General features: G+C 40.6%; 3 protein-coding genes across 7 annotated transcripts in view; 2 read left to right on the forward strand and 1 right to left on the reverse strand.

Moving 5' to 3' along the window:
• Positions 1-5,812, reverse strand: part of ripk1l (receptor (TNFRSF)-interacting serine-threonine kinase 1, like) — a 9,416-nt gene extending 3,604 nt beyond the window's left edge. For 2 of the 3 annotated variants that reach the window (XR_013627550.1, XM_058066240.2), the window contains exons 1-10: positions 5,496-5,812; positions 5,122-5,309; positions 4,411-4,567; positions 3,717-3,854; positions 3,409-3,640; positions 3,024-3,173; positions 2,830-2,906; positions 2,680-2,755; positions 852-1,442; positions 634-783 (exon numbers count right to left, since the gene is read on the reverse strand). Coding sequence is in view for 2 of the 3 variants with exons in the window: in XM_058066240.2 (XP_057922223.2) it covers positions 634-783; positions 852-1,442; positions 2,680-2,755; positions 2,830-2,906; positions 3,024-3,173; positions 3,409-3,640; positions 3,717-3,854; positions 4,411-4,567; positions 5,122-5,279 (1,729 nt within the window). In the remaining variant the exon portion in view is untranslated. Of the gene's footprint in view, positions 1-633; positions 784-851; positions 1,443-2,679; positions 2,756-2,829; positions 2,907-3,023; positions 3,174-3,408; positions 3,641-3,716; positions 3,855-4,410; positions 4,568-5,121; positions 5,396-5,495 lie in introns of those variants that run through there. The other variant, XM_058066241.2, reaches the window with a different exon arrangement.
• Positions 5,039-13,040, forward strand: dusp22b (dual specificity phosphatase 22b). Of its 3 annotated transcripts, none has more exons than XM_078791562.1 (7): positions 5,039-5,656; positions 6,793-6,846; positions 6,913-6,995; positions 7,282-7,331; positions 7,919-7,993; positions 11,840-12,011; positions 12,892-13,040. In XM_078791562.1, the coding sequence occupies exons 1-7, from the start codon at positions 5,524-5,526 to the stop codon at positions 13,030-13,032; spliced, it is 708 nt and encodes a 235-aa protein (XP_078647688.1). In that variant the 5' UTR covers positions 5,039-5,523; the 3' UTR covers positions 13,033-13,040. The 3 variants fall into 3 exon arrangements, with proteins under 3 accessions (XP_078647688.1, XP_057922250.2, XP_057922249.2); XM_058066267.2 differs by having other exon boundaries at positions 5,057-5,656; positions 6,813-6,846; XM_058066266.2 differs by lacking the exon at positions 5,039-5,656 and adding an exon at positions 5,733-6,589 and having other exon boundaries at positions 6,813-6,846.
• A 507-nt stretch (positions 13,041-13,547) lies between these two features.
• On the forward strand, positions 13,548-19,135 carry irf4a (interferon regulatory factor 4a). The gene is made up of 9 exons (XM_058066250.2): positions 13,548-13,694; positions 14,307-14,506; positions 14,596-14,782; positions 15,235-15,323; positions 15,410-15,572; positions 15,963-16,049; positions 16,125-16,517; positions 17,824-17,936; positions 18,376-19,135. Exons 2-9 carry the CDS (start codon positions 14,309-14,311, stop codon positions 18,520-18,522), a joined length of 1,377 nt encoding a protein of 458 aa, XP_057922233.2. The 5' UTR covers positions 13,548-13,694; positions 14,307-14,308; the 3' UTR covers positions 18,523-19,135.
• The last annotated feature ends 6,423 nt before the right edge of the window (positions 19,136-25,558 follow it).

Consider the following 25,558-nt stretch of genomic DNA (forward strand, 5'->3'; position numbering starts at 1 on the left):
AATCTTTATTAGGGTATGAATGTGTATGAATGGTCAAAATGTGCCCGGAAATTGGCAAGTGAGGATAAGCAGCATAGATAAAGATTGAATGGACATTGGACGGATCCAGTATCTGTATTGGGTTCCAATACCAATGTAATTCACATACGGACCTGTGCTTAATGTTGTCAGCTTGTTGTTGAGAATGTAGCCAAAAGAGTATCAGGTAACATAGCTGTGTATGGACAGCTGTATTATCTGATAATATTCAAGCTTACATTTGCTGATATTATAATATATAATATATAATATATAATATTAATATTAAAGCAAATAGAACTCTGTTATCATATTTGTATCAGTAGATAATCCAAATTAAGGTACCGGGATTGGATCGGAAGTGAAAAGATGTTCACTGTAAATTTGGAACGATCTGTTCGCCCTCCCTCAAACACATTATAACACAGCTGTTCTGACGGAGAATAAGACAATGCAGCAAGAGGGATCAGTCTTGCAAACTTTGTGACTTTTTCAACAGTAGATAATCTTTTTCAAGAACGTGACGACTACACATTTAGTGAAGAGACTTTTGTAGACTGACATGAACGCACATATGAGCGTGCCTTAGACATTAAAATTAAAGACAAGTTTTACCATATTTCTGGATTCCTTCTTTGAGCTGTGAACTTGTCCACATGTTCCCAGGAAGAGATGTAACACCTTGAAGGGAATCATGGTTGAGAATATTGAGGCTGTTGAAGTTGCCGATCTGGATCCCCCTGGCATTGCAAATGTAAAGAGGTCCTACAAGATAAGGCAGCCATTAGTGTTTTCTTAAGATTATGAATCTTATGGAATGCTAGTTTATGTACCTGAATCTTGTGCGATGCCGCCCTTAATGTTGTTGGAGTATCCAGAAGTCAAGTCCAGGGACGTAGTTTGCGTCAATGAGGAAGCAGGCCAAGACTGTTGTCGTGTATAGTGGGAATCTGGATGTTGCTGATTATACTGTGGTAGAGAAGGGATGCTGGCAGATATCGGCAAGGGGGATGGCCTCGGCACGTACGCGGTCATCGACTCATTGAGACGAGCGGGATGATACCAGGCATCGTCCTGGCTGCTTGGTTGCACAGGTTCCGCTTTTGTCCAGGAATGGACAGAGGACACAAAAGGTGTGTTTTGTTCCGGCTGGCGGACCATATGATGTAGGAGATTATCGGAGTTGGGTTGTTGCTGGCTGTTGACAGAGTCTGGCTGGTTGCCACAGTTGTAGCTGCCATACTTGTGGTAGTCTAACTCCTGTTGCAGTTTGTTCTCCAAGGAGGAGCCTCTAGCCGCCTCGGCATCAGTCTCAATGCAAGAATCCACATTGGGCTCAGATGGTATACCATGAATGTCCTCAATACTTGTTTCAACCGGCCCAGATTCACTTCTGTCTGTGCTCTCCAAAAATGCTGGACAATCTGTAGGTTGAGAAGATATTGGATGAATTATTTTTGATCTTGTGCCCCATTTTGATCTTAGGGGACAGAAAATAACAGAACCACTGGTGTAGGGAAAGGCATGATTAAATCATATTTGGAACTATGATCATTTACAACAGGGGTCTCAAACTCAATTTACCCGGGGGCCACTGGAGCTAGGGTCTGAGCTGCATCAGGTTTTCGGAAAAAAAAAAAGAAAAATATACAAACAGAAAAATATACAAACTTTTTCAGTGCTTTGGTTCCGATTTTCTACAATAAAAGCTCTGATAAAACATTCCACTGTTCTCAAATATATATATTTTTTTTCTGCACAAAATAAGATGAAAAATAAATAAACAAATCAAGAATAAAGAAAATCAATCAATCAGTAATAAATAAATAAATATAATAATAATAATAATAATAATAATAAAAACTTAAGAAACCACATATAGTTGGTGGGTAGACAAATTATCTTTTTCAGATTAAAATAAACAAAGCATTATTAGAGCCCTGTAGACATGACAAAACACGACTATAGTCACATTTATACTCTTTTTATTTACAACATATTGCGCAACTGCAGGGTCTTGAGACACATGCTAACTCGCAAACTAGAGAGCTAGCAACCTAAACGGTAGCCTTCAAGTTATTTCCTTTAAACTTAAATAGCCAAAAACTTACCACTTCCACACGGATAGGGAGGATAACTATTAACAGTTATTTAACCTTTAACATGAACATTAATCAAACGTAATAATTTTTTCTGGGTACATGATACCATACAGCATCCATATCAAACTTGCGCGGGCCGCACTAACATTAAACTTTCATATCAAGGCGGGGGTCTCAAACTAGTGTCCTGCGGGCCACATTTGGTCTGCGGGCCACGTGTTTGAGACCCCTGATTTACAATGTGGGTTCTGCTGTTCACTACTTGGCTGCAACCAGCAGAGGGAGCAACTGATTTGCAGACTAAACAAGCTTTTGGAGACTTTAAAACAGGAAGTGAACAGGAAGAGAGCTAGAAAAATGCAATAATATGCACATATCAGTGGAAAGTGATATTTTGGAGTGTTTTTTTTTATGTTGCTCATTTTTCTCAACAGGAATGAACAGGCTGGAGTTAATCTATTTTGTTACAGTTGGTATGTACATTTAAATGTAAAGACTGTTCCTTTATTTATAGAAAAAGTAACATTTAATGTGAAATCACTTGACCACTGATGCTTACCTGTTGAAAACAATCCGTCAGCCATTGACAAAGACTTCATCTTGTCCACAAGTTCATCTGGGCCTTCATATATAGCCTGCATCGAAACGGACTCGCTTTATTTAACGGTCTTAGTTGATTCAGATGTGTGCGAAATATACTTTTACTTACCCGTAGATGAATTAAATCTTTCTCCACGTGAGGTTGAAGCTTTGCCATGAAGAAAACATGAAAAAAGTCATAGCCCTCTGTAAGGAAAGAATGTTTTGAGTCCTTATTAGCTGAAATCTAAATCTGAGCAGCAACAGATCAATAACGATGAACATCCAGGTTTATATGTATGTTTTTTTTTTGTAGCTTCATACCTTGAAATGTAGGTCTTTGCAGCGGGTTGTGAATCCAGCATCGCTTCATGAGCTGAATGATCTCTGTAGGTGTGTTGGCAGGAATAAGGTCCAATGCCGGGCGGTCGCCATTGCGGACGCACTGGCTGATTTGATCTTCATTCCTGGCATCTTCACATAAACACATCAGTCATTGGTTTTAAACAACAATAAAACACTAATTTATTTTAATGACAGCAGTGATTTGTGATTCAGGTGCGTGCCTCGCATTTCACTTGGCAGTCTTGTCAATCAAGTGTAAAAAGAAGTCAACCACTGTCACTGAAGCTCCTGTGACTGTTCAATTTCAGCTACAATGTTATGTGCGATTTGAAAATATCGGTCCTTGTAATCTATGCCAACTCACTCGCATACGGTTCTTGGCCTGTGACGATGACCCAAACCACAATAGCAAAGCTGTAGACGTCCGACTTCTCTGTGGAGATGGCGTGGATGCTCTCTAGGTGCTCGGGAGCCATGTAGCTTAGCGTGCCCGCAGCCCTGGCACTGCTTGACAAGCCCATTCGACTCTTCTTGTAAGATTGCTCCTTGGAGAGTTTACTCCATGTCTTGCAGGTTGCAAGGCCAAGGTCCGCAATCTAAAAAATACAAAAACACGTTGTGATTATCTCACTACATACTGAATTCTAACACCTGAATGTGAATTCAAAATACCTTTATGTGAAAATCTTTGTCAATTAAAATGTTTTCTGGCTTGATGTCCTTGTGTATGACTTTTCTGTCGGTGAGGTACACCAACCCTTCCAAAATCTCCAAGATAATTCTCCCTTTGATTGATACGGGCACAATAACCTAAATAGGGAAAAGGATGCATTACAACTTCATATACAGCATACAAAAGGCTTTTAAACTACAGAGGAAACTACAAGTCAGACAATTTGGAGTTAAATTTCAACTGTTTGTGTTCAATTAATACTAAATTAATGAACAAAACACAAATAAGGTCTGTAGTTTACTAACACAATTATAACATTGGTTCTGTTGCTGCTGAGTTGAGTAGTATGCTTGCTAACGAATTTCCATATTGTCAAAAATGTTCACTTTCTCATGCACTCCAAAGCATTATTAAGTTAAAAAAAGGTTTTTACATGTAATGGGGTTTCATTACATACCAGTCTCTCTGATGTTTGCCTGCTTCCAATTTACGCCAATTTGGCTAGAGTTACATCTTTTGTGGTATCCTTATGCTGCCTGTTGACATTAACGCTGTACCTACACAGTGGTTTACATTGTCTTTACACTTACATGACATTTATGCACATGTTAAAATGGTACTTTAAACATCACCTGGAACAGAAGAATTCACTTTCCATCATTTCCTATGGGAAAAGCAAATGGATGTACTGACCTTCTCCAGCATGGCCAACAAGTTGCCCCTGGGCATCAGCTCCATGACGAGAGAGCAGTCTCGGTCCTCCATGATGACACCCAGCAACCTGACCACCCGTTCATGGTTCAGGCTCGCCATGATGCTCCCTTCCTCCAGCAAGGACCTTTTGCTCTCCCTGTTTACAAAAAAAGTGGCCATCATTGACTAATATTTTTTCTGCAAAAATATACAGAGGATCTTTGACTAGAATTTGACTAAAAACAGTAAAGCTCTCATGTGATATTGAGGATCTTTGACAAGGTTTTTTTATATTGATATTTTTAGTTCTACAAAAGTTATACTCCTGATAGTTGCCAGAGGTTTACGGAAATGCAAGAGAGTCTGGACTGTTGTTATAGATGGAAAAGTGTACTATTGTCAGTGTTACTGGAATCAAAGTCATGGTCATGTGACATGGTGCCATAGTCATATAAAGTTTCACTTTCAAGACACTTTAATTCACAAATTTGACCACTTCTTGATTGTTGAATGTGTGCAATATAATGGATAAACTGGTTAAGGGGGTTTCCGGGAAGCCACATAACATTATTCCCTAATCACCGACACTAAACACCGTTAAAATGGCTATTGTATTACATGTATGTGGACGTCTAGAGACTCGTACACCCTGAATGGTACATGAGTCCTGTAGGGGGATTTACCCAACCAGTAGAAACAAAAAAAACATACTCATTTCGCGGAGGACCAGTATACATGGTCTTCATGACTACATGTCCCAGGGTGACGTGGTAACACAGGTAAACCTCTCCGAAACCTCCGTCGTCCAGGTGCTCTTTTCGGATCACATCGCTCGCTCTCAACTGGAGCGAAGACGGCGGCGCGGCCATCCCCTGGGGTTCCACCGTAAAACAACACACCTTAAAGTAGATAAATACAGAATTATTAACAAAGTAGGTCGGAAAGGCGAGTAGCAGACCGCCATTGACGCGCAACAGTTGTTGCTACTGTAAGAGTCAATGCTAACATCGTTGTTAGCTAACTTCCGTCAGGTTTATAAAACCACATTTGCTCATAAACAATGGAACGTATTTTTAAAAACTTACCGGAGAGGCTAGTCAAAACTTCTGTGGGATGCTTTTTGTTTCACAGCCAGTTACTGGATTTGCTGAAATGACGTTTCAAGGTAGAGAAAAAAAGAGAAACTACAGACAGTCCTACAAGTCGATAACAGAGCCGGAAGATAATGATACGTCTGCATGTAACGGTATTTCTCATACATTTTTTCAATTGTTAGATAGTTTTTTTCATATTAGACCAGGTAAAGACCGTATACGTTTTTATGTTTGCTTATCATCTACTTCATGGACTTTGAAACGCAAAAACGTTCGAAAACTAGCAGGGTTTCACAGAGCACTGGTTCCTCTTTTCACTTCCTCAATCTGGGTCTGTGTTCCTCCGGGTTTGATTTGACATACAATATTATAATGTCTCCCTTTAGTGTTATACCCAATGCTAATAAACAGGTATTGGGTATTTCACGTATAATTATGACACATTTCACGACACTTTTGTGGCATGATGCACTGAAAGAAAAGGTACGAGGGATAGAATATATGTATACAAGTATTTCTAATATGTAATATTTAATAATAATACCTGACAGAATCTTGTGTACGGTTAGCAATACATAAAAGGGTTACGCTGCTGAAAGTTGACTCAAGCACAAGTAAAATATAGGTACAAAAGTTACTAAAACAGTACAAGGAAATAAAGTTACTTTTAAGGCTGGTCTTATCTGTACTGTACGTCTCGAAGCCGGTGCTCTTGAAGTACTGTAAGGCAATTACTTTATTTATTTCCTTTTTAAAGTTGTCAATTCAATGAAGGATATGATGCAAATGTATCTGGGTATAGTACTTGTGTGTAAAAAAAAAAAGCTCAAATAAAGCAATGCGAATAAACGGAATGAATCGGGAAGTAGTCTTGTTCAACACTACAACTCCCACAATGCACCGCCAGCAGAACCGCCACATTCTTGGTCGACTTGCTCACTTCACACACACGGCGAATATCGAACATAACTCGGTTGAATTTTGGGACTCCGTCAAGCGTCAATAATCATTTTTCCACGCGCGAATTTGTGTCCTATTGTGTTTGTTCCCCTTTCTCTGTCGACATGGGCAATGGAATCAATAAGGTAAGTTAATGAACTAATAATGTTGTTCTGTTAGCACAATATTTTTGGGTTGAATACTTAAGATATCATTCGTCAGCTTTTTTAAGGTGGTAACGTGGTGTTTTTTTTTTTAATGGAACGGTTATCTAAGTAGTAAGTTATCTGCTATTTGGCAGCTGTCCACTCAGCTGCTGTAGCCCCAACCACAACAATGATGCCTTCAGTGTCTCTTGTCACCCTACAGGTCCTGCCTTACTTATATTTGGGGAATTTCAGAGGTATGGCAGTAAGGTTTATTCTTCCAGTGTATCTTTGGTTTACAGTGTGCTTTTTGTTTATGCCAGATGCGAGGGACCGAGAACAGTTAGCCAGGAACAACATCACCCACATCCTGTCCATTCATGACAGTGCGGCACCCATCCTCCAGGTAAGGTTGTTATTTAGGCAGAGTCCTCTATTCTACACACTGCATGCATGACCCGAGTGCACATACCAGCTTGTCAGGTTCTTCAGGGAGTTTATCTATCAGAGACATTGGACAAAATCTGATTCTTTTGACAAAAAATGGTTGTCATAGCTTGTGTGTGCCTGTGTGGGTTTTCATGTAGGTGGCGACTGTTGCTTAGGCCAGTGGATCATTAGCATGATCTGTTGGATCATAATTCAGGCTCTGCTAATTACGTTAAGCAGGTAACTCTGGCTGTGCCCCACAGGAGATGACCTATCTCTGCATTTCAGCAGCGGACCTGCCCACACAAAACCTGTAAGTAACAGAATCGTGGAGCAGAACAAGATAAGACAGAGGACTGCTTCATGTCCGCGTGCTGTGCTGCAATGTGGGTGTGAGGTTCTGTTTCTTCACGCAAGCGTGTAAAGGATATGCCTCCACAAGCTCACTTTCGCATTTGGCATTTAATGATGCATGCAAAGTCATCAACAAAGGTGTTTTATTCGACTTTCAGTCTCTGCACACTTTAGCATAAGCTATTTATATGCACCCACTTCACATACCCATGCATGTGGTCATGGCTCTACACACACCCCTTACTGCCCCATTTGCTTCCAGAGTCAAAGAGCTGTGTTTGAAATGTGAAATCTGACTACACCCTCATCCTGCTTCTTCCGGGTTTGAAAAGTCAGGTGCAAAACATACAAAGCAACCACTGCAACATACAGTACTGTAAAAGACTATGGTATTATATAGTTTTTTTTTTTGGGTTCAGACATGCTGAGTAATTTCTATTAAGGAACATTAAATTTTCTTATTATTATTATTATTATTACATTTGCACAAGAGTGCATCATAAAGCGACAACAAGCTAACAAGCATTTTCTTCTTATCCTCCACAGGACTCAGCACTTTAAGCAAAGTATCATGTTCATGCATGAGTCCCGACTGAAAGGAGAAGGGTGCCTGGTTCACTGGTAAGAGAAAGAAAGACTCTGTTGTTGTACTGCATTTCCCCTATCACTGCGTTCAAATATAAATGCTGTTCTTTTAATGCAGCTACTAAGTACTCAGGATGTGCCAGTGATGCATAGTGAAGATTGAAATGATAAACAAAAGCCTATTTTTGAACTTCCCAGAACAGCACAGAAACTACTTGTGGACTGCATTGAGCTTATGTGGTAATGAGAGAGATGGCCATCTGTTAGCTGCAAGAGGTTGGACAAAAGTCTGCCTTTACAAAAATAGCAATGCTTGCTTTTGATTAACACTGGACGAAAATGTTTATTTATAAAAAGAACGGCACATTAATTAGAAGCAGGGTATAATTAGAGAGCGACTGTTATTTACAAGCCTGGTATTCGTAGGATATGTTTTTGGATTACAATTATTGCCAAAAATATGCCTTGGTTATCGGAAACTGTCTTGGTTAGCGTACGGCCAACTAATTTGCCTAACAAACTAGTCCATGGAAAGCATCCACGCGTTGGAGACCCTGTGAAAAATAATATAGTGGTTCTTTAGGGCCTGAGTGAAAAGGATTGAATACACAAGGCATACCTACTCGACGTGTGGCGCCGTGAAGATGGATCCATCCATCCATCCATTTTCCTTCGCTTATCCGGGTCCGGGTCGCGGGGGCAGAAGTCTTAGAAGGGAAGCTCAGACTTCCCGGTTCCCGGCCACCTCCTCCAGCTCCACCGGGAGGACACCAAGGCGTTCCCAGGCCAGCTGTGAGACATAGTCCCTCCAGCGTGTCCTAGGTCTGCCCCGGGGCCTTTTCCCGGCTGGGCATGCCCGGAACACCTCACCAGGGAGGCGTCCGGGAGGCATCCGGACTAGATGCCCGAGCCACCTCAACTGACTCCTCTCGATGTGAAGGAGAAGCGGCTCTACTCTGAGCCCCTCCCGGATGGCTGAGCTCCTCACCCTATCTCTTAGGGTGAGTCCAGCTACCCTACGGAGGAAACTCATTTCAGCCGCCTGTATCCGCGATCTCATTCTTTCGGTCATGACCCAAAGCTCATGACCATAGGTGAGGTGGGAACATAGATCGACCGGTAAATTGAGAGCTTTGCCCTCCGGCTCAGCTCTCTTTTCACCACGACGGTCCGGTACAGCGACCGCATTACTGCCGAGGCTGCACCGATCCGTCTGTCGACCTCACGCTCCCACTTTCCCTCACTCGTGAACAAGACCCCGAGATACTTAAACTCCTCCACCTGGGGCAGGACCTCATTCCCAACACGGAGGGAGCACTCCACCCTTTTCCGACTGAGAACCATGGCCTCTGATTTGGCGGTACTGAGTCTCATCCCAGAAGCTTCACATTCAGATGCAAACCGTCCCAGTAAACGCTGAAGGTCGCAGCCCGAAGAAGCCATAAGAACCACATCATCTGCAAATAGCAGAGATGAGATTCTAAGGCCCCCGAACTGGACTCCCTCAACACCTTGGCTGCGCCTAGAAATTCTGTCCATGAAAATTGTGAACAGAATCGGTGACAAAGGGCAGCCTTGGCGGAGGCCAACGTTTACCGGAAACAGGCTCGACTTACTACTGGCAATGCGAACCAGACTCCTGCCCCGTTTGTACCGGATAGCACGTAGTAACGCGCCACCAATCCCGTACTCCCGGAGCACCCCCCAAAGGACGCCACGAGGGACACGGTCGAATGCCTTTTCCAGGTCCACAAAGCACATGTAGACTGGTTGGGCAAACTCCCATGCACCCTCAAGCACCCTCGTGAGGCTGTAGAGCTGGTCCAGTGTTCCACGACCAGGACGAAAACCGCATTGGACCTCCTGTATCAGAGGTTCGGCCAACGGTGGTACCCTTCTCTCCAGCACCCTGGAATAGACTTTCCCAGGGAGGCTGAGGAGTGTGATCCCCCTGTAGTTGGAACACATCCTCCGGTCACCCTTCTTGAAAAGGGGAACCACCACCCCGGTCTGCCAATCCAAAGGTACTGTTCCCGACTTCCATGCAATGTTGAAGAGACGTGTCAGCCAAGACAGTCCCTCAACATCCAGAGCCATGATGGAACCATGTCACACGCAAAACTGTTGAAAAAGAAATAATCAGGTCACCCAGAACGCTGTTTCTGTGTGCACGAAAGGCTGAAACAATAAAATACTTTGCCATTTTGACCTGAAAATGTTTTTGGTGATAGCCCTTTAGAGTTGAGACACTTTACATAAACCATCCTTTTTGTGTGTGGTTTATTTGTTCATAGAAGGCACAATGAATAACTTCTGAAAGCACCCTTTGTGTACCCTGCGCTGATGAGGCATCCAAGCACACTGCATGTTAGTGTTTTTATTCACCGCTGTAGTAGAGAGCTCTAACCATCCACTCTCTAAAAGGGGACCTATTATGCTCATTTTTCGTCTCTTTGTATGGAGTTGTGGACTCCCATAGATCTGCTACACACGATAACCTGCGCAGATAGCTTTTTTTTTTTAGATCTTCCGGAATCTGCACCTACTGCTGAACCCCACTATCTGTCGGTGGAGGAGTTGAGAATAAATTAATAAACCCTTTGGAGAGCTTCTTGAAAAGTAGTTAGGAGCTACTGATAGCTCATGATGCTGGAGACCCCTGACATACCATGTATGAACTCAAAGAGTGATAACACAGGTATTATTATTTACTAAGTGCAGACAATCTTGGCACAGCATTGGTAGTGGAAATGTGTTCATTACACATTTTTTATGAGAGGACCTGTGTTTAAAAAACTCAGGTAGACCACTGACTGTGGTGGAAAAAGGCTATTGGCAACTCCAGAAATTGGTGAGCTTGCAATTTGCACCCCGCTCATTGTATGCACACTCCATAATGTTACACAGACAACCACTTGCTTACACAAAATAAACACAGTTAGGACATGTATAAATTGTTACTTACGGCTTCATCTTCTGACTCTCCAACATGACCAAGGAAAGTTGGGAAGCCATCGGACTTAAGCAACAGTTTGGCGGATAGTCAAGCTATCCGACAGATAGTCCAACGTTTTTTTTGTGCCGGCCTGGAATCATCAACCCCAACCACTTCTGCCTGATACCTGACTTTTTGAGCAATTTAGCTTGCCCTCAAACATGAATAAACATGTCCTGGAAGAAGCAAATGCTCCTTGCTCAAAGCTGTGCAGCGCGAGGCGGGATGGGAGTGTGTGTGGGTTGGTGGGGGGTGGAGCCTACAGCTTGTGCTCACTGTCCACAAGCTGTGAGGTCACAAAGAGTCGGTGTTGGAAAAAATTCTACAAAACCAAGCGTTCAGAGCCATCCTTAACTTCTTTCAGGGCTCACATCCAAATGTGCAAACCTCGTTATCTGCAACCTTGGCATCGTTTAACACGAGAATATTTAACATTTATAGGTCAGAAAAGTGGGTAAAGCCTCATAGATCCCCTTTGAAGTTACATTTATAAGCGGCTAGAGTGAAACAGCGTCCCCGCGGTTCTTCCGTTCCCTGCCCTCTTCCCTCCACTCATTGCAACAATCTTCAGTAAAGTTAAAAGTCATGATAAATGTTCATTTATCCATTTCGTTCATAATTTATATGTATTTGTACAAGACTAGTACCGGTACATCTAATACTGTATATTTCCATATTGCATGATTACATGATAAACAAACGTATTAACCGCTCTCTGACTGTGATCAAGTCGTATGAGTATGTGCAATATTTTGTGGGACAGTTCTGTTGCATATTCATGTCATCTTCATTAGCAGATAATAATGCTTTAATGCATTATAACAACTCCTATTTGTTTTGTCATCATGCGTCCTCCTACGCTTTGTGTATCCCTCTCTCTGGTACAGTCTGGCTGGTGTGTCCCGCAGCGTCACCCTGGTGGTGGCCTACATTATGACAGTGACGAGACTGGGCTGGAAGGAAGCTCTGGCTGCTGTGAGGGTGGTCCGTCCCTCTGCTGGTCCTAATCTAGGCTTCCAGCACCAGCTGCAAGAGTTTGAGGCAACTCAACTTGATGAAGTTAGTTACCTTCTTTTTACACTTGTATGACACTTGATGTTAAAATATATTTATAATATACTAAGAGTCCAGAAGATTGAACACACCTCCACATGCTATTGAATTAGAAAGTGTCTCCAAAGTTTTACTGGTAGTGCATATACATATATTACAGCCTTTTCATTTGTCAAAATATTTAAGTGTGATGTAAGTGTTTTATTTTTATTATTTTAATGCTGTGTAACTAAACAGTAGTTGCGTCACTGGTTCCTGCTGCTTAACGAAAATGAGACATAAGTGCAACGGGTTTCATATAAATGACCCTTTTGGTTCTCATATTTTATGTTGAGAAAAGCAAGTGCTTTTTCATAATAATAACACAGTAGACTAGGACTTGATGAGATGTTCAACGTAAAGGTAACATAGTTGTGTTCCACTGCACTGCCTATATACAGGAGTAATTCTCAGTTATTGCCTGTCATGCTCCCCCCAGGGGACAGAAATGTTTTTACATTCTCCCGATTTGAAATTCTAATACGAACCTATAATATTTATTTACCTGCATGTATATATCAATATTTATGGACCTGCAAACCCCCCGACACCTCACAGCACCCCCCACAAGGGGTATCGTACTCTGTTTGAGAAGCACTGATATAGAGTATTTAGTTTTGTCACATGCGGAAAACTTTAGCATCAATATTTCCATTTTTGCTGTTTGTGTACATTTTTTGCATTTTCTTTCTAAAAATTATATTTGTAGAGTTAAGGACCACTAAAAAATAAGCCATTTGGATAGCCTTGGTCTATATTTTTTGGATCATCTTGCAACATATTGTTAAAATCCTTAGATTTTCACTAAATTTATATTGTTTTTAATGATTGTTGTGACTTTTTACAGTTGAGAGAGTGGCTTCATAAGGAATACAAGGACAACACTTTTAATGATGAGGCTGATATACGGGACCTTCTCGCCAGAGCCTCTAAAATCAATGCAGAGAAGGAAAAAACCCAGGAATCGACCACACAGGAAGCCCTTTAAGGTCTTTTGGAAGGGCTGCCACCATCTTCCGATACTGTGAAACCACCAATCAAGTCTGGACTTTTGTCATGACCAAGAACGCATCCTTGTTAAGAGACGTATGAATCACTTGTGTTTTTTTTGGCCATGAATTGATTGGCACTTTTGATGCACTTTTGATGCACTGTTGGCCTAACCTTGTGTGCACTGTGTATGTCGTTAAGTCACTCTGAGTTCAGAAGTGAATATATTGAAAACAACTTTGTGAGTTTTAATACTAAAGTGCTGTGTGCTGATAAAGTGGCAGCCCTTATTCCTTTTTTCTCATGTGCAAAGGAGGCCATACATGGCAGACAACAAAAACATCAAGACTGTTCCACTACCAAAATGACTATAAATAAGCAGCATTGACATAGATTACCGCTAGAGGGCAGTAAACGTAGAAAAGTCATGTAAACATATTGGTAGAAAATCAGAGGTGCATGGTGGTTCTTCGGCGTCCGCTAGAGGGAATCCCCACTTTATACTCCTGTAGCACCTGACTGTTGAGCAACTTGCATATGAACAGTTCTCAGCAGCAAATGTGATGTCAGGCTCCTCCCCTTGCAAGTCAGGTGTTAAGATTTAAGAATAAGATACAGAGGAGAGCCCATGCAGAGTGACAGAACTCTTCTGGTCAGAAGGTAAGCTTTCCCTGCGAATTTAAAAAGAGTATTTCATTTGTTTGACTGTAATTGATGCATTTTTGTATCTTCAGTATAAATTGTGTAGTATGTGGTGTAAATGCATTCTTTTCTGTGGTGGTCCTTAAATTGTTTCATTTGCTCTCATATGGAGAAATGACAGCCTCTGATAAAAGTAAGACTACTGTTGATAGGACAAGTCAAGAGTTTGGAGACACTTTTTCATGCTTTTGACATGTTCAAACTTTTCACATATATTACTTCGTGTAAATAGCAAAAGAAAGGCATAGTGCAGTCTGACTTATTAATAATGGCCTCCGTCAAGGCCATATACACATGCACCTCCAAGTGTATCTTTTTTTGAATGATCTCACAACAGGCACATTATTTTGCCATCAATATTTATTAACCAAGAGAGCCTTTAATTTGTGCAGTTTTGGGTAATTTATGTATTATCTGTTAAGAAATAAGATTCTTGCAAGGTTTTACAAGTATACTAGTAATCTTAAAGATGCACCAAAATGTTGATTGTTCTTTGTATAAAATGTGATGAAAACATACTTGTGACTTGTTTTTGGTGGTAATAATGCTCTCTGCCTTTGCTCCCCACAGAGATGAACTTAGAAGAAGTCAATTGCCCAGCAGTTGGATGTTGCAATGGCAAACTGAGGCAATGGTTGATTGAACAGATTGACAGCAAGAGATATCCAGGCCTAGTTTGGGAGAACACGGAGAAAACCATTTTCAGGATTCCGTGGAAACATGCAGGCAAGCAGGACTATAACAGAGAAGAGGATGCTGCACTCTTTAAGGTCAGACCTCAGAATATATGTTCTTTGCACCTTCCAGTTTGGTTTAAAAAAAAAGTCCAATGTGTGGTTTTATTCCATGATTGTTTCAGGCATGGGCTTTGTTCAAAGGGAAATACAAGGAAGGTGTAGACAAGCCAGACCCCCCAACATGGAAAACAAGACTGCGCTGTGCTCTAAATAAAAGTAATGACTTTGACGAGTTGACAGAAAGAAGCCAACTAGACATCACAGAACCTTATAAAGTCTACAGGATAATTCCAGAGGGAGCCAAAAGAGGTAATGCTATTGGGATATCTTTGTTTTTGCAGTTCTGTAGTCAATTCTAATCAAGCAGGAAGCACAAAAGAAGTCTTATTGTCATATGTTGTCATATGCAACAACATGCATTATTGTAGTTTTCTCCGGTGTTGAATTGCATTGCATTGTAATGATGTGTGTTCTCTTCTCAGAGGTCCCACAGTAGTGTATTGGAAGTGTGTTAACCAAAACCTGTAGTAAGCCTTACTGTGAACATGTTGTTTTGTTCACACCGGTCTCCGACAGAGTGTGTGGCTCAAAGAAGCGCTATTGTGCAATTTGTCCAATCTTTACAAATTGATGGGTTTCAACCATGTGACCTAGAGGCAGTCAGCGTATAGACATACATATATAAAACATCCACTTAAAAAGTCAGTTTTGCATGGTAGGAGACCTTTAAATAAATGTGAGATATATTTTACCTAATCCAGGTACGGTAGCAGGAATGAAGATGACCAGTGTTGAGGATGCATCACATTCCTTTGGCTTTATTCCTCCGTACTCCTCACTGCACAGCCAAGTAAGTTTATTCACATACAACCTATACAAACACTGTAAAAACAAACACACATATGCAAATGGTATTCTTTCACTCTCCATAACCAGGTACAAACGTATATGGTGTCCCAGGAGAGAAGGGACTGGAGGGATTACAAACCACCAGAACAGCAACATATTCCTCCTGTACATCACCGCGGACCACATGGAGAGCTGCAGTACTTCCCTTCATCAATCAGCCGGCCATGGCCTGAGTCACAGTCAGAAAGTGGTAAGATGCAGTATTAATACTTATTGGGTCACTAACATGTTTTATTAACTTTGCTTAACCACTCAGACACTGTGGACAGGCAGCGGCAACACAGCAATTTGGCATCACTACTAAGAATATAACGAACATTGTTTACACTGTTTGTTTACACTGCTTTCTCTGTGCGGTTTGACTGTGCTGACATCGCTTGCGAAATGTCGCTTTTCTGTGACCTGGAGTTTTTCATGGCTCCTGCCGTGAACATTATATGTAATTTTTTGTGAATTTACCGTCCGCTTTCATAAAACGAACAATGTAGAACATAATTACAAACAACACAGAACATTTAAGCGAAATTTATGAATCAGGTCAGTGAATAGTAGAAAGTGAATGTAGCCTTTCTGTTTCAAGTCACAGGTTTTCAGTTCTCCTTCCACCCCTATCTGCCAGAGACACAACCTCCTTTGTATACTATGGACCACAGCAATGTCATTACAGGTCAACAAGCATTACAGTGAACCCTATACCACCCGTTGGCAGCCGTAGTTAAAAATTCATGTCTTTTTGCTCCAGATTTCAGCCTACACGTGTCCTTATTCTACAGAGAGTCTTTAGTCAAGGAGGTGATCACCACCAGCCCGGAAGGTTGTCGGATCACCCCTCCTTCACCATGCTCCTCTCCATCATCCTCTTCATCATGCCTGCAAGACAAGTTTCACAGTGGGGAGGATGTTGTTCTCTTTCCATCCCCATTTCCCGAGTCTCAAAGGCAGGGTGCAGAGAGGCTTCCTGATATCCTGGAGAGAGGAGTGCTTCTGTGGATGACAGCGGACGGCTTGTATGCTCAGCGCCTTTGCCAAGGACGCATATACTGGGAGGGACCTCTAGCTCCTTATATGGATAAACCCAATAAGCTGGAGAAGGAGAAGTCATGTAAATTGTTTGACACCCAGCAGTTTCTAATTGGTAAGGAAAAAAATGTCAGATCACAGCAGAATATTCACACAGTATATACACACACGTGTGGATATGTTTAAGTACAATATATGCAAGCTGCATGTTGAAAAACAAAAGATTAGATGATGGGATGTTTGCCATAATTATCATCAGATAAATAATTTTCAATATTTTTAAGTACATTTGTTGCTGCGCTATTAAAGAAGGTGTTCCAGATATATCTATCAAATTTTATCAGACGAAGAAAAAATGAAATAAATTGGTCGGAAGTAACTTAAGTAGTTGAAATTGGACAAAATAATCCAAATTCCTTTCCAAGTCAACAGGGGGCAGCATCATCGTGCAGTGTTGAGCAATGTACCCCATTGTAGTGCGAACAAGTTAATGCTAACTGAAATAGCGATGAACTCGGCGGCGATCACTTTCGTTATGTGTAGCAACTGAGTAGTTTTCAAACCTCGTCATAAGCTGTGGGTCCAGAAGGAAAAGATAATTGTAACACGAAAGTTTGATACGGTCTCTTTTCGTTGGATAGTCCTTGAAGTGTTGAGCCAGGTAAGGACACACCTCGATGACGTGACTTACTGACTGGTATGACGAGGCCGAGCAGGCGTTAACAGACTTTGGAAATGTTTGAATCTCCCATCTCTTGCAAACTCTTTGTTTAGATTTTAAAGTCAACTTTTTTTCAGTGGTATATCGATAATGAGCTTTCCAAAAAATGGCGCCAAGTGTTTCACTATGTTAACAGGTATTAGTCGATGTATTTATTAAATCTGCTCTCTTCCAATTTTTGAAAACAAAAAATAGACTGGAATTGTTTGCTAAGTGATTTCAATGCATTTGAATGTAGGCCATTTGTCATCCATCTTGCCATCCATTTGTTTTCTATGCCGCTTAGCCTCTTTAGGGTCGCGGGGTATGCTGGAGCCTATCCTAGCTGACTTCGGCCAAGAGGCGTTGTACACCCTGGGCTGGTCTTACTGCCAGTGTATATATTGCGGATGATGATAATGGTTAAGGCCTACTAAAAGCGTTGACGCTTGGTAGGTCCCTATCAGTGTTGATGCTGCTCACACATTCTCATCAGAGGGCTCACATTGTGTGGAGCCCCCACCCACCTCCTGTGGTCAACCACAAATATGACTTGATGGTGTTTTCTCTGCCACATTTCCATCAAGCTCAGCAGCAGCTTCCAGCTAAAATGTCTTGACAAGGAAAATGTCGTGGGGGGGCTTTATTTTAAAACATTGTGACCTTTAAAAAAAAACAGATTTACAATAATGATTGTAACCTCTTGTGTCACATCACTCAGAGCTTCAAGATTTTGCCCACAATGGACGACATCTACCGAAACACCAGGTGGTTCTATGCTTTGGAGACGAGTATCCCAACCCACAGCGTCCAAGAAAAATGATCACAGCACAGGTACTAATGTGTGACACACCGTTAGCTGAAGAACTTTTGGGCAGTATGTGGAAATAGTACATGAGTAGTTGAATTTGGTTCTGAGAACATGCCTGTCTTTACATTGTTTTCGTAGCAATGTTTTGGCTATTTAGCAGGAATAAAATCAAATCCAGGTAAGTGAAAGCAGCAGAACACCTTTGGTTGTAAAGTCTCCTGTGTGGTGTGCTAAATGTTATCAATGTTAATCCATCGAACCTACAAATATGAAAAAACTTAAAACCATATTTACTTTTGTAAAACAACCTTATTTTTCGCACACCATTAAAATTTACAGCAAAACATTATGGAGGATATTCCGGTGTGTCAAACCATTTCTTTAAAACCCCCTTTCTCTATAAGAATCATGTCAATCCGAAATACCTGACATGTTTGACACATAAACATAATTTCATTTTAGGTGGAGCCAGTGTTTGCCAGAAAATTGGTGAAACATTACCAGCAGAGCAATGGCCACTACCAACAGTCTTATGAACACACCCAGGAACTGAACACATCAACTATAAACACCCTTTCCCCCCAGAGATCATCACTTATTCAGGAGTGACACATATATAGCACAACCAATATTACATGCACGTCACATTCAGTTATGCTGTATATGCATCTATACATTGCTGTGTCTGTCTAACGTAACGTATATTTTTAACAAATATAATTGTACTAGTGTGCACGTTGTGGTTTGAGAGATGCTGTTGGGGGTGGGGTCAATGAGGGGGCCCAAGGGCCACTGTGACAGGAAATACTACCACAGGTGCACAGGATGTAAGGCCACCAACCACACTGTGATAACACATTGTTTAAATGAATGTATTATTTCCAAAGGTGAAACAAAATCATAATTATGAAATACTAATCAAGATAGACTTTCTTTGGAAAAATAGTAAATTACACCAAGTAAATGTGCTTTTAAAGTGTGTCCCACCCAAGTGATATTTGTTGGATTCATATATTTGTCCACTGCAGACATGATGAAGTCATGACATCCTTTCCTTGTAGATTCATAAATGTTTATTTCAACAGACTTTTTTATTCAAACCTCATTCATTATACAAATATAGTACAATAATATATTAAGTCAGATGCATTGTGCTTGCCCACATCCATGCATTTCACATTTGTCTTTTGTTAACGTCGCTTTAAGGGATAGTTTGGATTTTTTGACATGAAATTGTCGGACTTCCCCATCAGCAGTGTAGCCCAACACTGACTCACCCCACCACTTGGTCTCCAAAGTACACTTCTGGTTGGGTTTTAGTGATGAAAAACGTAGTTCCAGGTAGTTGCTGGGGTTTCACAAGTGTACTTGTTCTTCATCACCAAAATCCGATCGGAAATGGATGGCATAAAAAATCCAAACTATCCCTGTGAACAAAACTGTATTCTCAAATTTGTTTACATTCATCAAGGTGAATGGAACAAGCACCTAAACAAAATTTAATCAGTGATGAACTATTATATATTTTACAACATCTCATCTCGGTTTCATGGAGGATGAGTGGTTTTGCGCCACACAGCTAGGAGACCCGAGTTCGATTCCACCCTCTGTCATCTCTGTGTAGAGTTCTCACCGTGCATGCGTTGGTTTTCCTCCCACATGCTAGGTTAATTGGTGACTCCAAATTGTCCATAGGTATGAATGTGAGTGTGAATGGTTGTTTGTCTATATGTGCCCTGTGATTGGCTGGCGACCAGTCCGAGGTGTACCCCGCCTCTTGCCCGAAGACAGCTGGGGTAGGCTCCAGCACCCCACCCATCTTTGTGAGGATAAGCGGTAGAAAATGAATGAATGAAAGTGAATGACAGAAAGTGGTAAGGTTCACCATAGTGAAAATGATTGCTTAAATGTGAGGGGTGTACACACTTTTGTGTTATATTATACTGTATGTCTCTTAACTGTTTTGGTCAGCCATTTTTACTCACATAGAGGCCGTTGGGTGCAAAGAAGAACGTTGTCTGATAACCTTTTATGCAAGGGTGACGGTTCCTCCTGACCTGAAACTGGGAGCCTCACAAATGGGAATAAAAACTACCTTTGTGGTTTTATGTTCGGGTTCAACAGAGGAGGAGCTGTTTTGCTTCCCAATATGACAGTAGTGCAGGTACACTACCACATTGAAAACTTAACTGGTTAGTTCTACATTGTAATAGGTACTAAATTTTTTTATGAACAATATTTCTACAGCTGTTAAACGTATGTTAAAAGCACAATGCCTTCTTAGATCTGAGCAAGTCCTAAATGATTTTTTTACGTTTTTATTCTGTGGTCCAGAGTTTCAACATCAGCCATTTACTTACTTTTCAGTCAAAACCACATCACTCTCACAATGCTTGCAACAGTGTGACCAAAATCACGTGAATGGTAGGGCGACAGGTTTTTGTCTGTGTGAACCATAAATCATAAATGTAAGTGATTCGATTTTTGAATGACAGCTTTACTAGATTGAAGTTAGGCATTTGTGTTGTTCATTTGTGTGTGTGCACGTGTATGCATGTGTGTTTTATATATACAGTGGAGAAAATAAGTATTTCATCCCCTGCTGCTTTTGTACCCTTTTACAAAGATATGAACCATAATTCAGAGGGACGGGAATAATAACAAATAAACAAGCACATTTTTATTTGGTTGAGGGAAATAAACATTTGATACGAGTGTTGGCAAGCACAGAAGTCGGGCGTTTGTAGTTTGTTACCAGGATTTCACACATTTCAGGATTTCAGGAGGGATTTTGGTCAAAGAAACAGATCCAAAGCAGAGGGTTTCCACCTCCATGTTTGACAGCTGGGATGGTGTTCAGCATCCGTCTGCCTTCAAAACACGTCAAGTCCAGTTGATGCCAGTGAGTCTAATTTTGGTCACATCTGACCACATCACATTCTTGCAAGCTTTGCCAGAGCCAGGTGCCAGATGTTGGTTGGCAGATCAGCCTTTCAAGGGTGGACTTATCCTCTAGTGTAGTGGAATATTCTATGTCACTGCGCATGTGCAAATAGATTCTGGAAATGGGAGTCAACAAACTTGTGGAGTGGAGAAAAAAAGGTGACAGGAGCAGTTTTTGTTTTTTTTCCAAAGCATCAAAACCTCCGATGGTGTCAACCTTTTTCACAAAAAAAACTTAGTCGCACCCCCCCGATAGCAGCACAGCTGAGGAAAATGCAGTAGTTTTAGAGATGAAGCTGGGAGTGATGCTTTTAGTCACAAAGGTATGAGTATTAACATCTACTTATAAATTGCAGTAAAAGCAATGAGGTGATTTACTTGGTGGGAAATAATAATCCCCCAAGATGATTTTAAGGACTTTATCTATCTCCAGAAAATATGAGAATTTTCTCATATTCACACTTGGCTGTAGATAAACATTTTAAATCATTTTTGATGAGTGTGTATAAACATGGCAGTGTTTGCAGGTGCTGGCATTTTCTGAGAATAAAGTAGAAATGTTATGGGAATAAAGTCTTATTGAGAGAATTTACAAGAACAAAGTTGAAATCGCTGAAAAATTAAGTAAAGTAAAAATATTCAGAAAAGTTATGACAAAAAAGTTCTCGTAATACTCATAATATTGTGAGGTGACCCAATACTTACATGGGACTGAAATATTAAAGAAAATATGTGTAATTTTTTTTTTTAAGTTTTTTAAGAAACAAAAGCAAAATAAGAGTTGCAATGTTTGGGATATTAGGTAGTAGAAGAATCTAATATTATGGGAATAAAGTCGAAATATTATAGGAATTAAGTCATAACTATGAGAAGAACTTTTACAAAGATTATGTTTAAAACTAAAGGCAGGAACATTTTTAAAAGCAGCAAAATAAAATTTTCACGGGCACATCTTTCGCAAATTCTTTTTTGAGGTGGTGCAATGACACTTTCGAGAGGTGGACAGAACCCACCACACATTCATCAGGGGTCCCAGTGACTGGGTTTTCCTGAGGCCCCAAAAGGACGAAAAAAACATGCAGCCTGTACATTAATTACATTAATATCATTATCTTTGTTGGGGGACAAACGGAGATCAAATACTTATTTTCCCAGGTGTATGCGTGTTTGTCTGACAGTTCTGACTATTATAATAAGGATGTGACATTTATGGAGGCCCCCAAAATATGGTGTGATTCCCCCACCTACACAATCAGTAACTCAGACACCATCACGGACCATCCCATTGCGTTTTACTGATGCAGTGAAGATGCACAGCAAGTCATAAAATAAGAATGCATACCATAAATTTCAAATTCAAGAATTATAATACTGACAGAAAAATGATAATGTGACAGCAGGAAGTCATGATTCATTTTTTTTTAGATAAATACGTATCAGTAGATGAAACAAGCTTGTGTTGGATTCTGTTTCTCTTGTAACTAATCATAAGGTTAAACTGTGAGCTGCGTTTTCTATAAGAAAGACATCCACACTTTACCACACGTTTCCCCTTTCCTCGCTGCAGGAAGCCACATTATTTGTAGTATGGCCACCTTTTTTCCCCTGTGTCTATCAGCCGTTACTTTGTTTTACATCACAAGCCGCAAACATTACCGCATTTTGTTGTTTGCAGAGAAATGAAGGTCACTTGTGTTGTAAAATTAGTTAATGAACAAAGATAAAGCCTGCTCTTTCCCCCTCAGCAACAAGTGATCAATGGGAATACTTGATCACACTTAATAAAACTTTCAATACCACATTGGAAATTGTTTTTTCACTCTCCTTTGAACATGTCCATCTTTGTATGATAGTTTACTTGAAGTCTGCATCAACATCAATGTTAACAAGAGGATTAAGGGACATTCAATGTGCAAAGTATATTAGTGTTCCTGATTAAAATAAATACTCTGTGAATAGAGGAGAGCAACACCATCACCACCAAATGTGATGATTTGAAGGGGAGGTTTTAAAGCAACAGCTATTTATGTGTTCAACGGCGGCCTCTCTTGGAGGAATGAGGAAAAGGCTTGAACAATTGCGTATGTCTGTTAAAAAATGTAAGCATACATATGTTGTAATGTGGACTTAAACTAACGTGGTCCAATTGTGACATATTTTGGGTTCATTCATATAATTGCATTAATCTTGTAGAGCACTATAGTAGTAGAAATCTAGTAATTAAGGATGATTATATATTATGTGTGTGAATTTCTTTTGGAGATTATAGAACTTGATGGGTGATGTGTAAAGAAAACAGTGTAAACTTGCACAACAATTATAATTGTGTAGTGCCTTTTACTTTGTGCATTCACCTTTTTCAACGTGTAAATGGAGCTTACTCAAACATACCTGTGCGGTAACCCTATACCAGACTCAAGACCACTGCTTGTGTATTTGATGACAGTCTTACTTAACCCCTGCAGACTCAGATCCTGCTTGTTGACTCTGTGGTTGGGAGCTGGTTGTTGACCTCTTTGAGCTCTTTATGTACCTAACATCACTCGACACCGGCCAGCACCCTGACATCTAGTGTGCGGTGCAATAAAAGCTGATCATGTCAAAGAATTGCAATTGCAGTTCACAGGAATGTGTGTATTCAGATTCTAGAAGACAAAGTTATGAAAAATTATTTGAGATGTTAACCAACTTGATTAGTGTACCAATTCAGTAATTTAATTGCATTTTGTGTTGTTTTTTAAACAAAGGAGCATTGCCTGTTTTGAAGAAAGGAACTATTTACCCAATTTGACCCAATCCTTTACAATAAAGCTGCAGATTTTCTGCAACCTGTCAGTAAAAATTATATTTAAAAAACATTGAGTTGACAAACCAGTGAGTGCAATCAACAGGGCAGAGATGTCATAAGAGATTATTTTCTTAAAAGAAAGCTGCAGTAATTAAATGCCCAGCAGGGGGTGCTATACCTCAGGTGTATTAAAATTGTCAGGTCAAGTGTTCACACTCCACTGAGAATATTTACTTGTCATCTTGGAAATGAAATGTTTCCATGCACCCCCTGCAATTTACTGGCATAAATAGGTAAATAGGATCAGATGCCATTAGTGAAATAAATGATGCATTGTGTAAATACTTTGTGTTAATTGTCTACAGACAAAATATAGAAGGGAAAGAGAACCTAAAGTTCAGACTTGATGTTCCTGTTTGTTTTGTTGTTGAACTGCCGCTCTAATCAACCCTCATGGTGTATTAAGACAACCGATATTTTTACCACCACGTTTTCTGAATGACTTGGGTTAATTAACACAATGTAGTTCTTTGACCTAACGCAAAATGTTGCAGCTTCCCCTGTATTACAACTTTTTGAAACAGAGCTACTATGTTTTGCTTGTGACGTGATCAGTACCAGCGGTGTCGAAAGAAACATAGAGTGACAGCTCTAGCTGCCATGTTGCGTGAGACTGACTGGGCCTGTTCTCAGACTCTGTGTGGTCTGGGTGTGTGGTCTCCAGCTGACGGGCAGGGTGGAGGACGGGAGAGCCCTTTCTGAGTGTATTTGTGTGTATGTGCATGTGTGTGCACACGCTTGTGTGTGTTTACTTTATCTAGAGTCGGGCCCAGGATCTCTGTGGCCACAGCTTGACTAGAAAGCCCGGCCTTCCGGCACTCAGAGTTTCAGCCTAAAAGGATAAACACTCCCCGCCATAGCTCTGACATGGCTCATCTTAAGATAATTTCTAGCCTTGTATACTTATGGGACCAATGAGACCTTGAGGCTAGATGGTCTTAGATATACTGTGGGGTTAGTTGTACTCTTTAAACCTCATTTAGAGCAGCAGTTTTACCAAGTGGTGCAGGATTACATACTGAAAGAATGCATTCTATTATATAATCTCTTAATGGAACCTCTGCATATAGCAAAATATAGTCCAATTTTGTCCATGACTTTGGTCCAAGTAGAATTTGTTGTCCATGTAAAATGTATTTTTTGGTGTGACATATTCCTCTTTTCCTTTTTGGTCCATACTCTGAACAAAAAAAACTCTCAAGCTCAGTCAAATAAATTCATATTCATGGTAACCTCGTACTTTGGCTGGCCTTGTTAATTTTGTGCAGTCATGCTGAAAAATAAACAAATAACATCAAAACGTCGCATGGTGCTACTGTTTTATCCATCTAAACAAACTACTGTCACTTTCTTAGCATTTTAGGCATATTTGATATCATATGCTGAATATTCTCAAGGTACATTGTTGTCAACATAAAGGTCCATGTGCATTTCCACAGTAAACACCTCATACAACCCTTTCCTTTGCACACATTCGGCCATTTGCTTCTCTCCCTCTCCCACACAGTCTTCTCAAGGGAAGGCTATGTAATGCAGCACTGCTGAGAACGCGCCATGAAAATATAAATACAACCTCGCCGCATTTCAACCATGCAAATAAACAGGGCCACCCATATTTCCAATTAGAGCTGGTGTGGAAGGCAGGAAACATTGTAGACGAGAAGACCCCCCCAACCACCACCACCCACCCACCATTTCTGTCCATTTTCACTTAAAGGGTCCAATTCAGGGACATGGGGAACAATGGAGAACACATTCTGTTTTCACAGCATTCAGTAGGTTTAACCGCTGATTTTTTCAGGTATGGAAACCAGGAAATAATGGCAATAGAAAATACAGTGGCGCTTTTCCACT

Source organism: Doryrhamphus excisus, linkage group LG6 (genome assembly GCF_037039965.1).
Source record: "Doryrhamphus excisus strain RoL-2023G ecotype Guam linkage group LG6, RoL_Dexc_Guam_v1.1, whole genome shotgun sequence".
Lineage (NCBI taxonomy): Eukaryota > Metazoa > Chordata > Actinopteri > Syngnathiformes > Syngnathidae > Doryrhamphus > Doryrhamphus excisus.

Coding starts and splice junctions, on each gene's coding strand:
- dusp22b (XM_078791562.1), top strand. CDS start 5,524: ATGCTTTTTGTTTCACAGCCAGTTACTGGATTTGCTGAAATGACGTTT. Junction 5,657..6,792: donor TGATACGTCTGCATGTAACG/GTATTTCTCATA, acceptor TGATGCCTTCAG/TGTCTCTTGTCACCCTACAG. Junction 6,847..6,912: donor ATATTTGGGGAATTTCAGAG/GTATGGCAGTAA, acceptor TGTTTATGCCAG/ATGCGAGGGACCGAGAACAG.
- irf4a (XM_058066250.2), top strand. CDS start 14,309: ATGAACTTAGAAGAAGTCAATTGCCCAGCAGTTGGATGTTGCAATGGC. Junction 16,050..16,124: donor CCACAGCAATGTCATTACAG/GTCAACAAGCAT, acceptor TTTTTGCTCCAG/ATTTCAGCCTACACGTGTCC. Junction 17,937..18,375: donor GAAAAATGATCACAGCACAG/GTACTAATGTGT, acceptor ATTTCATTTTAG/GTGGAGCCAGTGTTTGCCAG.